Source organism: Tribolium madens, unplaced genomic scaffold, assembly GCF_015345945.1.
Source record: "Tribolium madens isolate multiple individuals breed KSU strain unplaced genomic scaffold, Tmad_KSU_1.1 Scaffold_71;HRSCAF=194;Tcas5.2_LG6, whole genome shotgun sequence".
In the NCBI taxonomy this organism is placed as follows: domain Eukaryota; kingdom Metazoa; phylum Arthropoda; class Insecta; order Coleoptera; family Tenebrionidae; genus Tribolium; species Tribolium madens.
In genome coordinates this window covers 6,174,620-6,192,948 of record NW_025401041.1, presented here as the reverse complement: position 1 = coordinate 6,192,948, position 18,329 = coordinate 6,174,620, and the positions used below count along the sequence as shown (strand labels likewise).

Sequence of the window (18,329 nt, the reverse complement as noted above, 5' to 3'; positions counted from 1 at the left end):
TAATTTTTTTTGTTTTCTAAATTTTTAGATAAGTAAATAAAAAGTTTATGTAGAATGTTCTGCTGTTTTAAAGTATTTAAGATAATAAAAAATCTTTTCTCAAGAGTTTCTCACCTAAAAGCTTAATTCTGAATTAATCTGGAAAATAGGAAAACAAAATAGAAACATAAAAATTCCAACTTTATAGTTATTTTTTCGATTAGAGTTGAGTAGTTAACGCATTTGATATAGGTTGTGTAATTTAAAAGTCAAAACACGTCATCTCATTTCACTCATCCTGTACTTGATTTAAGTCTAGATATTTTTTTATGCTTTGATTTTTATTTTTTTATTTTTAGAAATGTGAAAAACTTAATAATGTCACTCATTTTAAATAACTTTTATTTTTTTTTACATTTTTTTTTACAACTTATGTGCATCCAACCATACTTCACCTTCGGCGGCCAAAATAAACGACTGGACTTGCATTTTCAAAGGTTCTTTAGTCTTCTTACTAACCGTAAACTTGTAATTTTTCAACAGTGAAGTTAACCCAACTTTGCTTTGCATTAGTCCAAATCTCATGCCTACAATTACAATGATTTTGAAATTAAGTTGGTAACAATGAATAACTTACCAATACAGATTCGTGGGCCTTCACCAAACGGAATATGGGCATAGTGATGTCTTGCGTTTTTGTTCTCTTCAGTGAACCTTTCAGGATCAAATTTTTCAGGGTTTGGGTAATAATCCTTGTCGTAGTGGATCCCCAAAATTGGGATCATTACAGTTGTTCCCTTATCAATGACAATGTCCTCGTCGGGAATTTTATAATCAGCGATACATTTCCTGGTCACGAAGGGAACTGGCGGATATTTCCTCAAAGTTTCTGAAAGAAGAAATGAAGAAAATGCAATTTTTTAACAAATTTTACCATCAATCACTTGATTCATGTATTTCATGTCTTGGATGGACTCATACGTGATTTTCCCATCGTGTTTCTTCAAAACTGTACTAATTTCTTCTCTTACTTTATTTTGAATTTCTTGGTTTTTGGCCATTTCGTACAAAGCAAAAGTCATCGTAGTCGAAGACGTTTCAAAACCGGCTAAGAAAAACACAAAACATTGAGCTGCAATTTCTTCAAGAGTCAACGTTTTGCCATCATGCTGATAACCCTCTTCTTCCGCAATTTTACTATTCTTCAAATTAATCAAAAGTTGCAAAAAGTCGTTTCTGGTGAAACTATTCTTCTCCCTATAACTAACCGAGTCGTTCACCACTTTCATAAAGAAATTAGATACGTCTTCAGGCAAGGCCAAAACTCCCAGTTTCCGGGCCAAATCCGGGAAACTTTGTGTAAGAAGTGTTCGTTTCAAGTTCCGGGAGGTTGATCCTTGAAATAGTTTTTTACCATAGACCCGAAATGGTGAGTTTTCTTGTTCAAAAGTCTTGCATTCGAGACCAAAAGCACAAGACCCGATTATATCAGTCGTGAAACACCCCAAAACCTCTTTAATATCAATTGGACTCTTTTTTGAATATTCGAGTTCGATTTTTTTCAATAGACTGGATTCACAGTCGACTAAAGTCTGAAACATTTGTCTCATCTTTCCGGAGGTGAAAGTTGGGGTTAGTTTAGTTCGCAAATTTCGCCATTTTGAGCCCCCAATTGCGAACAAATGGGCACTAAGTGGATCGTCCTTCTCGTTGTAGTAAGATCCACGGTCGACGAAATATTGGAAGTCTTTGGTCATTATATTTTTCACGTATTCCAAGTCAATGGCACAATATGCTGGAATTGAAGTCAAGTAAATCCCCCCATGTTTCCAGTTACGATTTTTCATTTCTTGGTAGACTTTTTGTATAGTGACACCAAGGGTTTCTGTGCGGGTTAAAGGATTTGTTGTGTTACCAAAAGGGAAGCTTGGTTCGAGAAATGGCACATTTTTTCGTTTCCAGTATTGGTACGACCACTTGTAATAAGCGATTACAACAACCACAAGGGTTACCACAACACCAACTATGTCTTTAGTCAAAGAATCAAAAAATAACATTTTGATACGTCAACTAGTCAAGTTTAATAATAAGTGAAATACGATGTACAAAACATTGCTTTTATTGTTCTTTCATTTGCTGTATCATGCTGTTTACATGAAAGATAAAAATTATTAAATATTTGCACAAATGAGAGAGTAATTCATGATGAGGGGCATTGTCTCTTGAATTGAATTAGTCACTCAAATGACACATCTTGCTCTCACTTTTTCTGCAATTTCATGTTTAAATAGAATTAAAAAACTCCTTACGTATTACCGGATCTATTTCTCAATTTCATAAGCTTAAAAAAAATGTATTGTCATTTCCAAATTTCTGATGATAATTATACTTAAACAGTTAAGATGTTTAACAAATAAATATACAATCTACAGCAAACGTTGAAAAATTTTGGAAGGTGGTTCCTTAGGTCGAAATACCATTATTTAGTTTGTCGATCTTAAAATTGTTTTTCTTTCCTAGTAGTCAATAATGATTTTCATTATGAAACAAAGACTACAATGTATTAGAGGGGAGTAAATGCCTATGTTGGAGGGTATTACATTGATACAATTATTTCTATAATATTATTATTGAAAACTATTACCATCACAATATTTTGAGATAAAATTAATGCAAAATCAAATAAAAAAACTTAAATTTCCTAATTAAAAACGTCAGAATAACCCCAACTCTAATCCTTCTGTCTATGTCAAAACTGTCAAAACAACAAATGGGTTTCTTTCTTGTTAAAATACTATCGGTAGTGAGAGAAATTTGAACACTTTTTTCTTTTTTTTCAGTTTCTTTGTTATTTTAAAAAATATTTCATATAAAGTAAGAATTTTTTTTAATAGTCGCAGAAGTACAAAAATGTCATAACCTCATTTATGATAAGAAAAAACTAATACGTACACTTGAGTACAAAAATAACGCAAATTGATGTTTTTATAGTGTAGTTTGGCCTGTTAATAAATGGCATATTTTTGTAGGGTTATGTTTTTTACCGTTGTATTTCTTCTTAATAAATGTGCTAGTAGTGAAAAAAATATTATATAAAACACGGAAGAGAAGATTTTATTGCCTCGCATAACATTAGATGAGATTATTTAATAATAGGATTTTTTTATTATTATTGTCAAAACTTTTGTGTTTTTCTACAACTTTTTACTGTAATAAAAAAATGTTCTTAATGTATTCTTAAAAAAAAACACTTTCTCTGTCAAAAATCAAAATCAAGGAGGTTTCTATGAAAACTGTTTTAATTAGAAACTTTATGACCAGTTTTATAATTTTTGAAAAGTTATCTGATAGCTTGTACCGCAAATTGCTATTAAACAAAATTAAAGTTCTAAAATGTTAAATATTTAAAAAAAATTATTTTAATTTTATGATTTTTGATGGGATTCATGTTTGTATTAACTATAACAGATGTTTTAATAATGTAAAAACATTTTTTGGCACACCCAGTGTATTAAAAAACTTCAAAGCCAGTCTAACAAAGCCATAATAGTATATTATACATACAAAAGAGAGAGAAATGCACGATTATTAGTGAGGACTATAAAACACCAAAGAAATAATACCAATTCTCTCGAGTGGTGTATAGTATACTATTTGCATGACTTGAGTGAAGAAAACCCAAGAAATTGATTGTAATTATTAAAAAAAAAAAATAAAGAAATAAAGATACCATAAATCTAGCATTCTTAGAAATTCCATAATAGCAATAATAAAAAAATAGAGTTTTGTAAGAATAAAAATTTGATAAAAAATGTTAACTCAGGTTAACAGAAGGTCGGAAAATTTGACACTACATCACTTAGTCGGAAGGTAATTTATAAGTATTACCAAAGTTATCAATTTTGACAGAAAGAAAAATTTATTATTTAAATAAATGTAATTGCAAGTAAAATAGTATATCTACAAATCTCAAGAAAATGTTATTACCTCTTGGGCTCTATCCAATCTCGACTGAATATCTGAGCCCTCAGGGTAACGACATATTTTCCACCTCGCATGTAATCTACTATTATGATTTGATTTTTCTATTAAAAAAAAAATTACACAATGTAATAGAAATTAGCGAAAATCAACAACAAAACGAAATTCTACAAAAAAAATCCTACAAAATGTACGATGGTCAAAATTTTTGTTTTTTTTTCGACCATTTGCTCTGTAATTTGATAAATAAAAAATAAATTAACAAATTTTTCAATTTCTGAAAATTTAACATCAGACCCGAAAAACATTTTTATTAAAAATAAATTCCACGACTCAAAAGTAAAAGAAACATTTATTGGGTAGCTTTTAGGTATAAATAAAATATAAATAATATAGTGTGTGTACCAAATATATGAAATTTTCAGTTTTTGAGAAGTTTTCGGTAAAATTCTCAAAATTTATGTAAAAGTAGAAGTTGCTTAGTTGACATTTCGAAGTTAGTAATCAATTTTTCCCAAGCTCGGCTATAAAAATCTCTTCTCTACCTTGTGGGTTGCTTTTCGAAATTGTTAATCCAGTTTATTAAATTACCTAAATCTGTACTAAATGTATGAATAAAAAATAATAAGTTCTGTGAAAATTTTATTAAGCGAGTTTAGATAAATTTTTCTTGAATTTGATGCTTTATGTTGGTGGGTTTCAAAATTAAAATTACGTCTGAAATGTTACAATTTTTCAGCATTTAGCCAAATCTCGCCTTCTGCACTCAATATAAGGGTACTTGGTTGCATTTTCAACGGTTCTATTGTCCTCTTATTAACCGTAAACCTGTAATGTTTCAGTAAACAACTTAAACCGACTTTGGATTGCATTAAACCAAATCGCATTCCTGAAAACCAAAATTACAACACTTTTCATAATTTTTGTTTAGTCTTCAACCTATACAAATTCTGGGACCTTCCCCAAACGGAATATGGGCATAACTGTTCCTTGAAGCCTTATTTTCTTCACTAAACCTTTCAGGATCGAATTTCTCAGGATGAGGGTAATAATCCCTATCGTAGTGGATACCCATAATTGGGATTAGGACAGTTGTGCCTTTTTCGATTACAAGGTCACAGTCCGGGATTTTGTAATCCTTGACGCATTTCCGGTTGACTAAGGATGCCGGTGGATGCAACCTCAATGTTTCTAAAATAATTATTAATTAGTTGCTAAATTACTTAATTAATTACTAACCGTCAATTACTTGGCTCAGAAACTTCATGTCGTTGATTGAGTCGTAAGTAACGTTTCCGTTGTGTTTTTTCAAAACTTCATCAACTTCCTGTCTGACTTTATCCTGAATATCCTGATGTTTGGCCAATTCGTACAACGCAAAACTCATTAAAGTTGAGGAAGTTTCAAATCCGGCCAAAAAAAAGACAAAACTTTGGGCCGCTACTTCCTTCAACGTGAAACTCCCACTTGAAACTTCCTCGAGTTTATTATTTTTCAAATCAATTAACAATTGCATAAAATCGTTTCTAGTGTAGTTATTCTTTTCCCGATACTCAACTGTGTCTTTCACCACGTTCATGTAAAAATTAGTTATGTCTTTTGGGGTTATCGAAATGTTGAAAAGGTACCCCAAAGTGGGGAAAATCGTCGCAATAGTGCGTTTCAGTCTTCGCAGTCGTGAAGTGGCGAAAACTTTACGTCCGTAAACCCTGAAAGGTGAGTTTTCATCTTCGAAAGCTTTGCAATTCAGGCCGAAAGCACAAGAGCCGATGATTTCAGTGGTGAAACACGCTAGAACTTCCTTGATGTCGATGGGTTTTTCAGTCAGTCTCTCTTTCTCCATTCGTTTCAGGAGACCGGCTTGGCAATCGGCCAAAGTCTGAAACATCATTTTCATTTTTCCTGAAGTGAAAGTCGGGGTTAGTTTGGTTCGCAAATTTCGCCATTTGGTCCCCCCTAAGTTCACCAAATGGGCATTTAAGGGATCCTCCTTTTCGTTGTAATAAGTGCTGCGATCCACGAAATATTGGAAGTCTTTGGTCATTATATTCTTCACATATTCAAGGTCAAGGACCATGTAGTTGGGTTCGGTGAAGACGTAAAGGCCCCCATGTCTCCATCCCTTCCGTTTCATTTCCTCGTAGACTTTCTTAATCGTGATTCCGAAATTTTCTTTACCTTTAATTGCGTCTCCCACGTTTCCGAAGGGGATTTGGGGCTCGAGATAGGGCAAATTCTTGCGTTTCCAGTACTGTAAACTCCATTTGCAATACGTGATAATGATCAACACTAGAGTTAATAAAAGAGCGACGAAATCGCCAAAGAGCGAGTTAGTAATGATCATCTCTGATGTTGCGAGCTCACTGGCTGGAAATCCTGTTAGTTTTAATTTATAACAGAGAAGAGTTGCGTTATCATCGTGTTTATGACGTAGGCAAACAATGTGTATTTATTTTGTTAAACTAGTTTTAAAGTAATTTTTGGTCCAATGAAGTCACTCAGTGGATAAATTGGCCCAAAAGAAATTATAAGCAATTATTTTTATGAAATACTTTGATTTAGAATGATTTTTSTGTTAAAATCGAGCAAAATTGGAYTGGAAATAGCTCAAATTGCTTTATTTTGGCCGAAAACTATTATTTGAGCATTTATTTTGTTAAAATACGTTGATTTAGGTTGTTTTCAGRTTTAAAATTGAGCTAAATTGATTAGAAAAGGCACAAATTGCTATATTTCAGTGTATTTCAGCCTAAAACTTGGATTGAAGAAATTACTTTTATAAAATACATTAATTCAGAATGAATTCTGTATTAAAATCGAGCATAATTGGATTGTAAATACATAGCTTAAAATGCTATATTTTGACAAAAAACTGTTATTTAAGCATTTATTTTGTTAAAATACATTGATTTAGGTAGCTTTCAGGCTTAAAATTAAGCCACATCTATTAAAAATAGCACAAATTGTTATATTTCAGCCTAAAATTTAGAATGAAAAAATTACTTTCATAAAATACATTAAATTAGAATAAATTCTGTATTAAAATTGAGCAAAATTGGATTAAAAATTGCTCAAATTGCTTTATTTTCAAAGAAAACCCTTATTCAAGCCATTATTATGTTAAAATACTTCGATTCAGGTTGATTATTAGCTTGAAATTGAGCCAAATCGATTGGAAATAGCACAAAATGCTTCGTTTTGGCCTAAAATTGGTATTGAAGCGATTATTTTTATAAAATTTTTATAAAATACGTTGATTTTAAATAATTTCTGTAAGAAAATTAAGCAAAATTGGATTGGAAATAGCTCAAAATGTTTTATTTTGGCAGAAAACTGTTATTTAAGCATTTATTTTGTTAAAATACGTTGATTTAGGTTGTTTTCAGGCTTTAAATTGAGCTAAATCGATTGGAAATAGCACAAATTGCTATATTTTAATCAAAAATTTGGATTGAAGAAATTATTTTTGTAAAATACATTAATTTATAATAAATTCTGTATTAAAATCGAGCAAAATTGTATTGAAAATTGCTCAAATTGCTTTATTTTGGAAGAAAACTCATATTCAAGCCATTACTATGTTGAAATACTTTGATTCTGGTTGATTTCTTGCTTGAAATTAAGCCAAATTGATTGAAAATAGCTCGAAATGCTTTGTTTTAGCCTAAAATTGTGATTGAAGCAATTATTTTCATAAAATAATTTGATTTAAAATGATTTTTGTGTTAAAATCGACTAAAATTGAATTAGAAATTATCTATTTAATATTATTTTGGAAGAAAACTCCTATTCAAGCTATTATTATATATATGAAATACTTGGATTTAGGTTGATTTTCTGCTTGAAATTGAGCCAAATCGATTGGAAATAGCACAAAATGCTTTGTTTTGGCCTGAAATTTGGATTGAAGGAATTATTTTTATAAAAAAACATTGATTTTGAATAATTTCTCTAATAAAATTGAGCAAAATTGGATTGGAAATTGATCAAAATGCTTTATTTTGGCAGAAAACTGTTATTTAAGCATTTATTTTGTTAAAATGGTTGTTTTCAAACTTAAAATTAAGCCAAATTGATTAGAAATAGCACAAATTACTTAATTTTAGCCTAAAATTGGATTTTAAGAAATATAGAAATATAATAGAAATTATAGAATACATTAATTTAGAATGATTCCTGTGTTAAAATTAGAAAACTTGGGTTGGAAGTAGCTCAAATAGTAAATCATGTCATCTAAATCCCAAATTTCTCACAAATCTTATTAAAAAAAATACTTCTATACTTTTTCTTCAATGTTTTGTCAGCAATTTTAGCTTTTTAAAAAATGAAAATTAAAAAATTAAACAAAAATATGTCCTGATAAAAGGTTTTTAGTTGGCAAAACGTAGTGGTTTTCAAAAACGCATATAAKATGTTTGCTATTAAGTAAAATTTTATTCACAAATGTCACAAAAGTGCCCACTTTTATGATTAAATCTAAAAATTAAAGTTTTTTCTTTCAACCATCGAGTAAAAATCTATTATTGCGCCTAAACATTTTTACTTTTACCATGACATTATTGACATTTACWTCTTTCGATGCTTCAACTATTTCTGAAGAAATACACTAACATTATTGTAGATCATGAGCATTCAWCATTTTGCACTACTAACTGCACTAATTAAGTTAATACAAACTTTCAAAAATCAAATCTCAACATAAATTGCGATACTGGGGCGTGATGTTTGTTTAWAAGCGTTGCATTACTTGCAAAGCGTTCTGATTGTTTAGTTCAAACTAAATGATCAWTTACTTGCTAATTATAGTGTTATTTTTACTTACTTTACTTACTCCTAATAATATTTTTCTGTTTCAGGACTTATACCAGGTGTAAGAAAACACAATAGGTTTTTGAAGAACTAATTTATTTAGCATTTTTTTTTTACAAAATTTTAATGTGTAATATTTGTACTCAATACATTCATAAGTTGCATGCATTTTTACAGTTTAAAATATCTTATTTTAAAAAAGTCAAAAAAATCTATTACATTTTCAGTTTGTTACTAGAAAATAATTGCTGTAAAAAAGATAACAAAATTGTGGAAATTTTGTATTTAAATTCTTTCAGCACTCAGCCAAACCTCGCCTTCAGCGGCCAAAATAAACGGATTTATTTGAAACTTGATCGGTTCCTTAGTTTTCTTATTAACAGTAAATTTGTATTTTTTCAAGAGTGAAGTCAAACCAACTTTGGACTGCATTAACCCAAATCGCATCCCGATACAAATTCTCGGTCCTTCCCCGAATGGAATATGAGCATAATTGTGTCTTGCACTCTTATTTTCTTCCGTAAATCTTTCAGGATCGAATTTTTCAGGATCAGGATAAATATCCTTGTCGTAGTGAATACCAAGAACTGGGATAATCACAGTTGTGCCCTTTTTAATAACAACATCTTCATCGGGAATTTTATAATCCTTGACACACTCCCGGGTYAAAAATGGGACTGGAGGGTATTTTCGTAAAGTCTCTGAAAATTAAATTAATAATAAATTGAATAGTTTTATTTGTTTTTTTACCATCAATGACTTGACCCATATATTTCATTTCTTGGATGGCTTCGTAAGTGATTTTACCGTCGTGTTTCTTCAAAACTGTAGAAATTTCTTCCCTTAYTTTATCTTGAATATCTTGATGTTTGGCCATTTCGTACAAAGCAAAAGTCATCGTAGTCGAAGACGTCTCAAAACCGGCCAAAAAGAAGACAAAACTTTGAGCTGCCACTTCCTCAATTGTCAAACCTCGACCCTCAATTTTACCCTCCTCCCCCTCAAGCTTATTATTCTTCAAATCAATCAACAATTGCATGAAATCTTTTCGTGTAAAATTATTCTTCTCGCGGTAATTAACCGTGTCCTTGACCACTTTKAGGAAAAAATCACCGATRTCTTTGGGAAAAGCCCGGATTTTGAAAAATCGGGCCAAATCCGGGAAATTAGCAGCAAAAGTGCTTTTAACAACCCGGAATTTATTTGGAGTGAAAACCTTGCGACCGTAGACCCTAAACGGCGAGTTTTCCTCTTGGAAAGTCTTGCAATCYARYCCAAAAGCACAAGAACCGATGATATCAGTGGTGAAACAAGCCAAAATTTCCTTGATATCAATTGGTTGGTTTTCCTCGAATTCGTCTCGCATTTTTTCCTGGAGATTTAGTTCACAGTCGGCCAAAGTCTGGAACATCATTTTCATTCTCCCGGAGGTGAAAGTTGGGGTGAGTTTCGTGCGCAAAAAGCGCCATTTTGGGCCCCCAATTGCGAACAAATGGGCACTGACTGGGTCGTCTTTTTCGTTGTGGTAGAAGCCCCGGTCTACGAAATGTTGAAAATCTTTCGTCATTACATTTTTGACATAATCCAAGTCGACGAGGAAATAAGCCGGGGAGACCATGGTATAAATTCCCCCATGTTTCCACCCTCTTGTCTTCATCTCATCGTAGATTTTTTTAAATGTTACCGAAATGTTCTCTTTGCGGTTGAAGGGACTTGTGATGTTGCCATAAGGGATGGTGGGTTCCARAAATGGTAATTTTTTGCGCTCCCAATACTGGTAAACCCATTTATAATACGCAAAAGTAACACTTAGGAGAGCAATTAATACACTAATCACGTAAAACATTGMGATTTTATTGTCACTGGTGGAATAACACAATAYAACTTTTGCARTAGGTTTTAATCTCAGAGGAAACACAGACTTTGAAACATTATTATACTCCCAAACGGGGATAATAACACGTCTAGGTTTTTACAAGTCATCGTCTTGACCTGATGTAAGAGATGAAGCCGCGGTTGCAACTCCAATAACACCGTTATGATTTTATGAATCATTAAAATTTATTAGTTACAGTTTACTATGATTTAAAAGAGTAAAATTTTAAAATTGAAATGAAAAATAAAGAACAATTTATGTGTAAATTTTGCCAAATCTTGTTTACAGCCTTTGGACTCTCTACTAAGTCATATTTTCTTTACATAACTTGAAGGTTTAATTGTTTGCGTTTAAATTGTTTCCACAAATAATTACTAATTAATAAAATACAAATTTTTTGGAATGATTACCATTTAAAAATTCTGCATTTAAAATATTTGATAGTTGYTAATTTCACGATTGCCATCAAATTTGTCTTAATAACTAATTTTACCCATTGTTTGTGTGGTTGCAATGAAAATAATAAAAATAAAATGTACAGCTAGAAAAATTAACGTTTTGTTTCAACAAAAAAAGTTCTCATCAAGGTTTTTTACATATGGTTTATTTAAAATCATAATGAGTAAAAATTATTAGTTGAGAAATACTAGATGAGAAAAATGTTATCTATTTGGGGTATTTTTTAAATCGTTTTTTGGATTATTTTTTAAACTTAGTTTTTATGATACATACTTCTAAAAAATTCGTTCTATTCTTATTAAAAAATACTTAGAAACAACTTGACAATAAAATCAAAATCAAAAACCATAAAAAATGCACTTTATTAAATAAATACGACTATAGCTTCTAAACTATTAAGAATTTTGCGGTTTTTTCGACGCCAATTGACTTCTGGAAGATTTTACATGCATACCTTTGAGGTACAGTTTTGAGACAATTTAACAAAATACATAAAAAACTAAAATTTTGTGAAATTGCGATATTAGTTTTTTCGAAGCCAATGAGAGAAACAATTTTAATTTTACAAACATAGTCCTTATTTTTAACCACTAAAACAATTTATTTTTATTGCCAAATAAAGAATTAAATTTAAATTCATCATTTCTGCGTTTATTTGTACAAATTGTCCAAATATTGTCAATTTGTTGGCAACAGTAATTTTTATTGCCAACTGAGAACACACTTTTCAATGTAAAAAATAAACGGGGCAAAAATATGATTTTTTTAAAGCCAATAAAGGAAACAAATTTAAATTTATCATTTTTAAAAGTCAATTTTTTTATTGGAATCGATTGAGAAAAAATTTACAAAATATAGTCCTTTATTATACAAGGTGATTCTTTTAGGACCTATATTAGAAACTTTTTAACTTCTAATGCAGATAGAAATTTGAACTTTTGTACACAACCCAAATCAACCAGTCTGAGTTCAACTAAATTATTTTCAAAATGGCTAAACTTCCGGAACTACGAGAAATTGGCGCCAACTTTGAAATTTTAAATGATAACCAATTATTTTTATTGCATTTTTGAATTCTCCTCTTCAAACTGAGTAAAATGTACCTAGTTATTAGTACTTATCTGTCATAGTTTTTGACATATGTCAATTTTTTGCTCAAAATTTTCATTTGCAGAGGTTTATTAAAAACATCACAGCTCTTGAATCGTTTGCAATAAGTAAATAATTTTTCTTGCATTTGATAACCAAAGGTTCGAAGAGTTTCCTAAAATTTTCAAAATTGTCAACTGTCAAATTGCAAAGCTTATATGATTTTTTGAAAATGATATTTAACAAACAGCTATAACACAGTTTTTTCAAATAAAATGACCCCATTTTCTCAACGGCAATCGAAGGTACATCGAATTGTAGAAGGACTTTTATCAACATGTCAAATAAACTAATGGAAGCTACTCAAATCAGTTCACCATCGAGTTTTGGATTGTTTGAAAATGGTAAACATATCGAACATTTGTATTAATTATGGTATATCTTATTGTATTTTTCCAAAGCCTACGTGATTAACTATAAAAATAAAAACATTAACATGTTTTTTGTGATTATTTCAAAAACTGTAAGAGATAGGTATAGGACATGTTGATAAAAGTCCTTCTACAAATTGATGTAGTTTTTTTTTTTGATTGCCGTTGAGAAAATAGAGTCATTTCATTTGAAAAAACTGAGTTAAGGCTGTTTGTTAATGATCATTTTCAAAAAATCATACTAGCCTTGCAATTTGACAGTCGACAATTTTGAAAATTCTAGAAAATTTTTCGAACCTTTGGTTTTCGAATGCAACAAAAAATATTCACTTATCACAAAGGTTCAAGAGCTGTGATGTTTTGAATGAACCCTTGCAAGTGAAAATTATAACCAAAAAATTGACATATGTCAAAAACTATGATAGATAAGTACTAACAACTAGGTACATTTTACTTAGTTTAAAGAGGAGAATTCAAAAATGCAATAAAAATAAGTGGGTACCATTTAAAATTTCAAAGTTGGCGCCAATTTCTCGTAGTTCCGGAAGTTCAGCCATTTTGAAAATAATTTAGTTGAACTCAGACTGGTTGATTTGGGTTGTGTACAAGATTTCAAATTCCTATCTGCATTAGAAGTTAAAAAGTTTCTAATGTAGGCCCTAAAAGAATCACTTTGTATACCTAACATTAATTTTTCGTGGATAATTGGAAAAATTAATTTAAATTCATTATTTTTGCGTGTTTTTTAAAGCAAAATCGAACTGAATTAAAACAATTTTTATGGATAGTGATAATCAGGGAGGTTTTGGGAAAATCTTGAATTTGATTGGTTAGACATATTTGTTAATTTATTGGTCCAAATATAAGGGCCAATAATAATCATTTCCCATTTGCGTAACAACCACTATCGTGAGAACAAAACCCGGTTTTTATCTCTTATTGGCCAAAATCGTRAACTCCACCCCTTYWAAAAATCGTGAATAATTATTGAATTTGGAATCGAATTTTTATAACAAATCAGCGTTTAGTGTGAGTTATCTTACGTTAATTGGACCTAATTTTGCACAATGGGTGGAGCCAACCCCAGAGCCAATATGAATTATGCACTTTCGATTATTAGACCAATAAAAAGTAAAAAACTATTTAATGCGTTAAAGTTGAGTGTCATTGTTCGATCCTTAGCCAATCAATTACGTCTTTTAAAATCAACCAATCAGAACACGTCTTAGATTTTTCGACGCAAAAAATAAAAATAAAAAAAAATAAAAATGAATGTTTTAAAAATTGGCTGCTTCGATTTTATTGTGAATATAAAAAATTATTATATGAAGAATTAAAGAAATTAATTTTCTTTAATGTCAAATGTCCAAACTGTCAAAATTTGACATTTTTAGAAGATTTACATGATGTGTATTATTAGTTCATTTATTGTGTATTAAAATTCGCATTTTCCTCAATTTTTTATTCAGAAACACCGATTCGAGTCGCTTTTAGCGGTTTTAGTCTTTATTTGCCGAATTAAAAAAAAATAATTCAAAATCCATAATTTGACAGATTTCCATACAGTTAGTGCAAAACCTAGTTAGGTACCTAATTTGTTATTTCATTCTTAGAATTTTTTTTTATTACCTAAACAAACTTATTTTTTTATTTTTGTTTACGAACTTTGAACATTTGAAATTCGAATAATAAAAAAATTATAAAACAATTATGTGTAAATCTTGCTAAATCTTGGTTACAACCTTTGGACTGTTGACTGACTTGAATGAAACTCTAGTTGCTTGCGTATTAATTGTTTCTACAAACAATTACTAATCAATAAAATACAAAATYTTTGRAACAATTAKAAATATTTATTTTTGTCTTAAAAACCGTTAAATCAAGTGAGACAAACAACATAACATAAATATCAATCATTTTTGTGACTTTTAGGCGTGTTTGGACATTGCAAAATAAATGAGTTTTTAAGTCGGGCAAACAACCTAAAAAATACTATCAATTTCGAATTAATTTTGTAATTTTTTTGCCTGCTTCCATACAATATTTCGAACTTTTTGTGTTTTTATCTCTCAAAAAGACGAAAAAACGTCGTTTTTWGGGCTATTTTGTTAAATTTGCGGCTTGTTTTTGACAAAATTTCAAAATAATTGTATTTCTAGCTGAAAAAACGTTCCAAAAAAACAAAAATAAATTGTCATTTTTGACTTTGTTTAGTAATATCTTGTAAAAAACAAATAGAACTATTTTTTACCAATTTGATGGTTTTCGATTATTTTTTCTTCGAGAAAATTTGGTAAAATAATCAAGTTAAAGTCTCAGAGTTTAGATAAAAATATCATAATAAAAGCTTTTTTTATAACAATTTAAAGATTATTATTTTAAGATTATTAACACGCTGTAGCAAACTTTTGCAAAAAAAACAATGTTTTCAGTGTGAAAATCTGCTTAAACTTTCGAAAAAGGAAAAAATTATATCATTTTCGGCCTAATTCTGTGGTTTTTTAGTTTGTTTTTAACAAAATTTTGCAAAACAATTGCGTTTCTAGCTGAAAAACGTGGTAAATCTCTCAAAAAATAAAAAAATAATGTAATCTTTGCAATAATTTATTGATTTTACAGTTCGTTTTAGCAAAATATTACATAAAAACTTAGATTGTAGTACAAAAAGGTGCTGAAAAACATTGTCGGCTTGTTTTTGTCTTATTTTGTTCAAAACACAAAGGAAATGACACTAATATCAATTGTTTTTGTGATTTTGAAGCGTGTTTGGACAAGATTTTGCAAAATAAATGAGTCTCTGGTTTAAAAACGAAGTAATTAATACAAAAAAAAGCTAAAAATAATATCTTTTTTTTTAATTTTGTAAATTTTTGCCTGCTTCAACGTAATTTTTCAAATTTTGTTTGTTTTTATTTAAAAAACGTGTTTAGACACTAGAAAAGGAAGAAAATTAAGCCGTTTTTGGCCAAATTTGTCGAATTTTTAAATTGTTTTTAAGAAAATTTTGCGAAATAATTGTGTTTCTAGCTGAAAATTATTCGAAAAAGACAAAAATATATTGTCATTTTTGATTCTGTCAAGTAAAATTTTGTAAAAAAACAAACAGAACTATGTATTTTTAACCAATTTGGTGGTTTTTCGACTCTTTTGAAAAAGTTTAACGAAATAATCATGTAAAATTCTCAAAAAGCAGTTTTTTTCATTTCCAAAAAACCACCAAATATTAGAACATTAAAATCACCACACCTGGCAACACTGTATAAATGTTAGAGCACCAACAACACACGAGTAAAATTGTTTATTTTTAACTACATTAGAAATTGATCAAATTTTTTGGGCATTCAACCAGACATCACCCTCCGCYGCCAAAATAAACGAACTGGTTTTCATCTTCAAAGGTGYTTGGGTCTGGTCACTGACCGAAAATCGGTAATTTTTCAATAAAGCAGTGAGGCCAACCTTGGTTTGCATTAACCCAAACCGCATTCCTGCAATTGCAAAGTAAAAATTGGAAGTTTGACTAAATCACCCACCGATGCAAATTCTGGGTCCCTCGCCAAAAGGCAAATGGGCATACCCATGCCTTGTGTTCTTCAACCGTTCATTGAACCGCTCCGGGTCGAATTGGTCCGGATTTGGGTAAAACTCCGGGTCGTAGTGAATGCCAAGGATTGGGATGAAGACTCTARTCCCCTTTTCGATGATTACGTCCTGTTCTGGGATTTTGTAATCCTTGACACACTTTCGCGTGAGGAGGGGGACCGGGGGGTACATCCTCAAGGTCTCCTCAATCACTTGGTCCATAAACTTCAAGTCTTGAATGGCGTCATAAGTGATTTTTCCATGTTTGGCCAAAACTGTCCCAATTTCATTCCGGACTTTTTCCTGCAAATCTGGACTTTTTGCCAGTTCATAGAGAGCAAAAGTCATTGTGGTTGAAGATGTTTCAAAACCCGCGATGAAGAAAACGAAGCATTGAGCCGCGATTTCTTCAATGGTTAAGACTTTTTCCTCTGTTTCACTATTTCTTAAGTCGATGAGGAGTTGCATAAAATCTTTACGGACCAAATGGTTTTTTTCCCGGTATTTTACTGTGTCTTTGACAACTTTCATGAAGAAATTTGAAACGTCTTTTGACGTTATTGTGACACCTAGAAGTCGTGCCAAAGTGGGAAAATTCCCCGAGAAAAGAAATTTTGCAATATCTAGTTTTGACACGTGGAAGAATTTTCGCCCAAACTCCCTAAACGGGGAGTTTTCCTCCTCAAAAGTCTTACATTCAAGTCCAAACGCACACGATCCGATTATATCAGTGGTGAAACACCCTAAAACTTCTTTGATATCAACTGGGCTTTTTTCCTCAATTTGTTGCAACAATTGAGGAACACAGTCGACCAAAGTCTGAAACATTTGTTTCATCTTCCCGGAGGTGAAAGTCGGGGATATTTTAGTCCTCAAATGGCGCCATTTGGGCCCCTCAATGGCAAACAAATGGGCACTAAGAGGATCATCCTTCTCGTTGAAGTAAACTCCACGATCTGTGAAATATTGAAAGTCTTTGGTCATTATATTTTTGATGTAGTCCAAGTCTGTGACCACGTAAATCGGGTTGAGGATTGAGTACAACCCCCCGTGTTTCCACCCCTTTGATTTCATTTCGTCGTAGAAGCGTTTGAAGCGAAAACCGGAGTTTTCCTTGCGTTTGAAGGGATTACCCGAGTTTCCGAAGGGGATTTTGGGTTCGAGGTATTGGAGGTTTCGTCTTTTCCAGTAGTTGTACGTCCATTGRAAGTAGGCGAATAACGTGGCCAAAAGGGTGATTACAAGGCCCACAAAAGTAAACATTTCTGATTAGGGAAAGAAGCAATGAGTTTGGAAATTTACCACAAGACTTACCTACTTGTCTAAAAAATTTGTTTAGTTCACTCAATTGTGGTAAATTCTTTTATATCGTGAAAATTGCATTATCATTGCATCATACGTCTTGAATACTTGATAAATTCTGATTCAGAAAATGTACACAGCATTCAACTGTTTAATTGTACTAAGCTGGGAATTGTTCTCGTTGATAAGACACTTTAGATAACTGACTTGCAAACAAACAAATGTTTTATAAGTGTGTGACTACAACAAAATATTTATTTTTGAAGTTTTATGATTAACCAGTAACTTAACCAGTTCTTTGTAATTCTGTTCATTTTTTTTGTTAATGTTGTTTTTTTCCTGTTTTCAAAAATTTTATAAAAATTAGACAAAATATGATAATTTATAAATGTCAAAAATATTTCTAAAATTTATTAAACTTGAAATAAAAAGATAAAGAACCATTTCTTATTATTTGAGTCCATTATATCAATTTTTTTACCCCTTAAATCCCAAGTGTAATAAAAAATTAATTAATTAAATTTATGTATTTTACTGTTTCTGAAAAAATTGAATCAAGAAATCTGAAAAAATTTCAGTTTATCCAAATGATACATGATAGCACCATGTAGACTGACCTCTTTTTCTTCTARTTATGACTTGTTATAAAACAACTTTCTTATTATTTTAAAATAAAGTTTCAGGCATTTTTTTGAATATTATGTCTTTTTAAAAAACCAAACCCTCATTTTCTACTTCTCCAAAATTTAAAGAAAAATAGGAAAACAATTTGCTAAATTATAGATTTTTTAGAACAAAACTAAATCTCTTGTTTCTCAAGT

The 18,329-nt window shown here is 30.6% G+C and overlaps 3 protein-coding genes across 3 annotated transcripts; all 3 read right to left on the bottom strand.

Moving 5' to 3' along the window:
* Positions 1 to 362: 362 nt before the first annotated feature.
* Positions 363 to 2,076, bottom strand: LOC123009372 (cytochrome P450 6a2-like). The gene is made up of 3 exons (XM_044405630.1): positions 914 to 2,076; positions 617 to 868; positions 363 to 566 (listed from the first exon to the last, which is right to left on the bottom strand). The coding sequence occupies exons 1-3, from the start codon at positions 2,034 to 2,036 to the stop codon at positions 403 to 405; spliced, it is 1,539 nt and encodes a 512-aa protein (XP_044261565.1). The 5' UTR covers positions 2,037 to 2,076; the 3' UTR covers positions 363 to 402.
* Positions 2,077 to 4,293: 2,217 nt separating this feature from the next.
* Positions 4,294 to 10,778, bottom strand: LOC123009158 (probable cytochrome P450 6a14). Its single transcript, XM_044405284.1, has 5 exons — positions 9,520 to 10,778; positions 9,063 to 9,470; positions 5,200 to 6,327; positions 4,900 to 5,151; positions 4,294 to 4,849 (listed from the first exon to the last, which is right to left on the bottom strand). Exons 1-5 carry the CDS (start codon positions 10,613 to 10,615, stop codon positions 4,686 to 4,688), a joined length of 3,048 nt encoding a protein of 1,015 aa, XP_044261219.1. The 5' UTR covers positions 10,616 to 10,778; the 3' UTR covers positions 4,294 to 4,685.
* Positions 10,779 to 15,907: 5,129 nt separating this feature from the next.
* On the bottom strand, positions 15,908 to 17,680 carry LOC123009298 (cytochrome P450 6A1-like). The gene is made up of 3 exons (XM_044405501.1): positions 17,525 to 17,680; positions 16,158 to 17,471; positions 15,908 to 16,112 (listed from the first exon to the last, which is right to left on the bottom strand). Exons 2-3 carry the CDS (start codon positions 17,467 to 17,469, stop codon positions 15,949 to 15,951), a joined length of 1,476 nt encoding a protein of 491 aa, XP_044261436.1. The 5' UTR covers positions 17,470 to 17,471; positions 17,525 to 17,680; the 3' UTR covers positions 15,908 to 15,948.
* Between the last annotated feature and the right edge of the window lie 649 nt (positions 17,681 to 18,329).

Bases quoted from the DNA above. Each gene is read 5' to 3' on its own strand.
- LOC123009372 (XM_044405630.1), bottom strand. From the start codon at position 2,036: ATGTTATTTTTTGATTCTTTGACTAAAGACATAGTTGGTGTTGTGGTA. The intron at 869-913 runs GTAAAATTTGTT...TTCTTCTTTCAG, and splicing joins CATGAATCAAGTGATTGATG to AAACTTTGAGGAAATATCCG. The intron at 567-616 runs GTAAGTTATTCA...TTGTAATTGTAG, and splicing joins AGGCCCACGAATCTGTATTG to GCATGAGATTTGGACTAATG.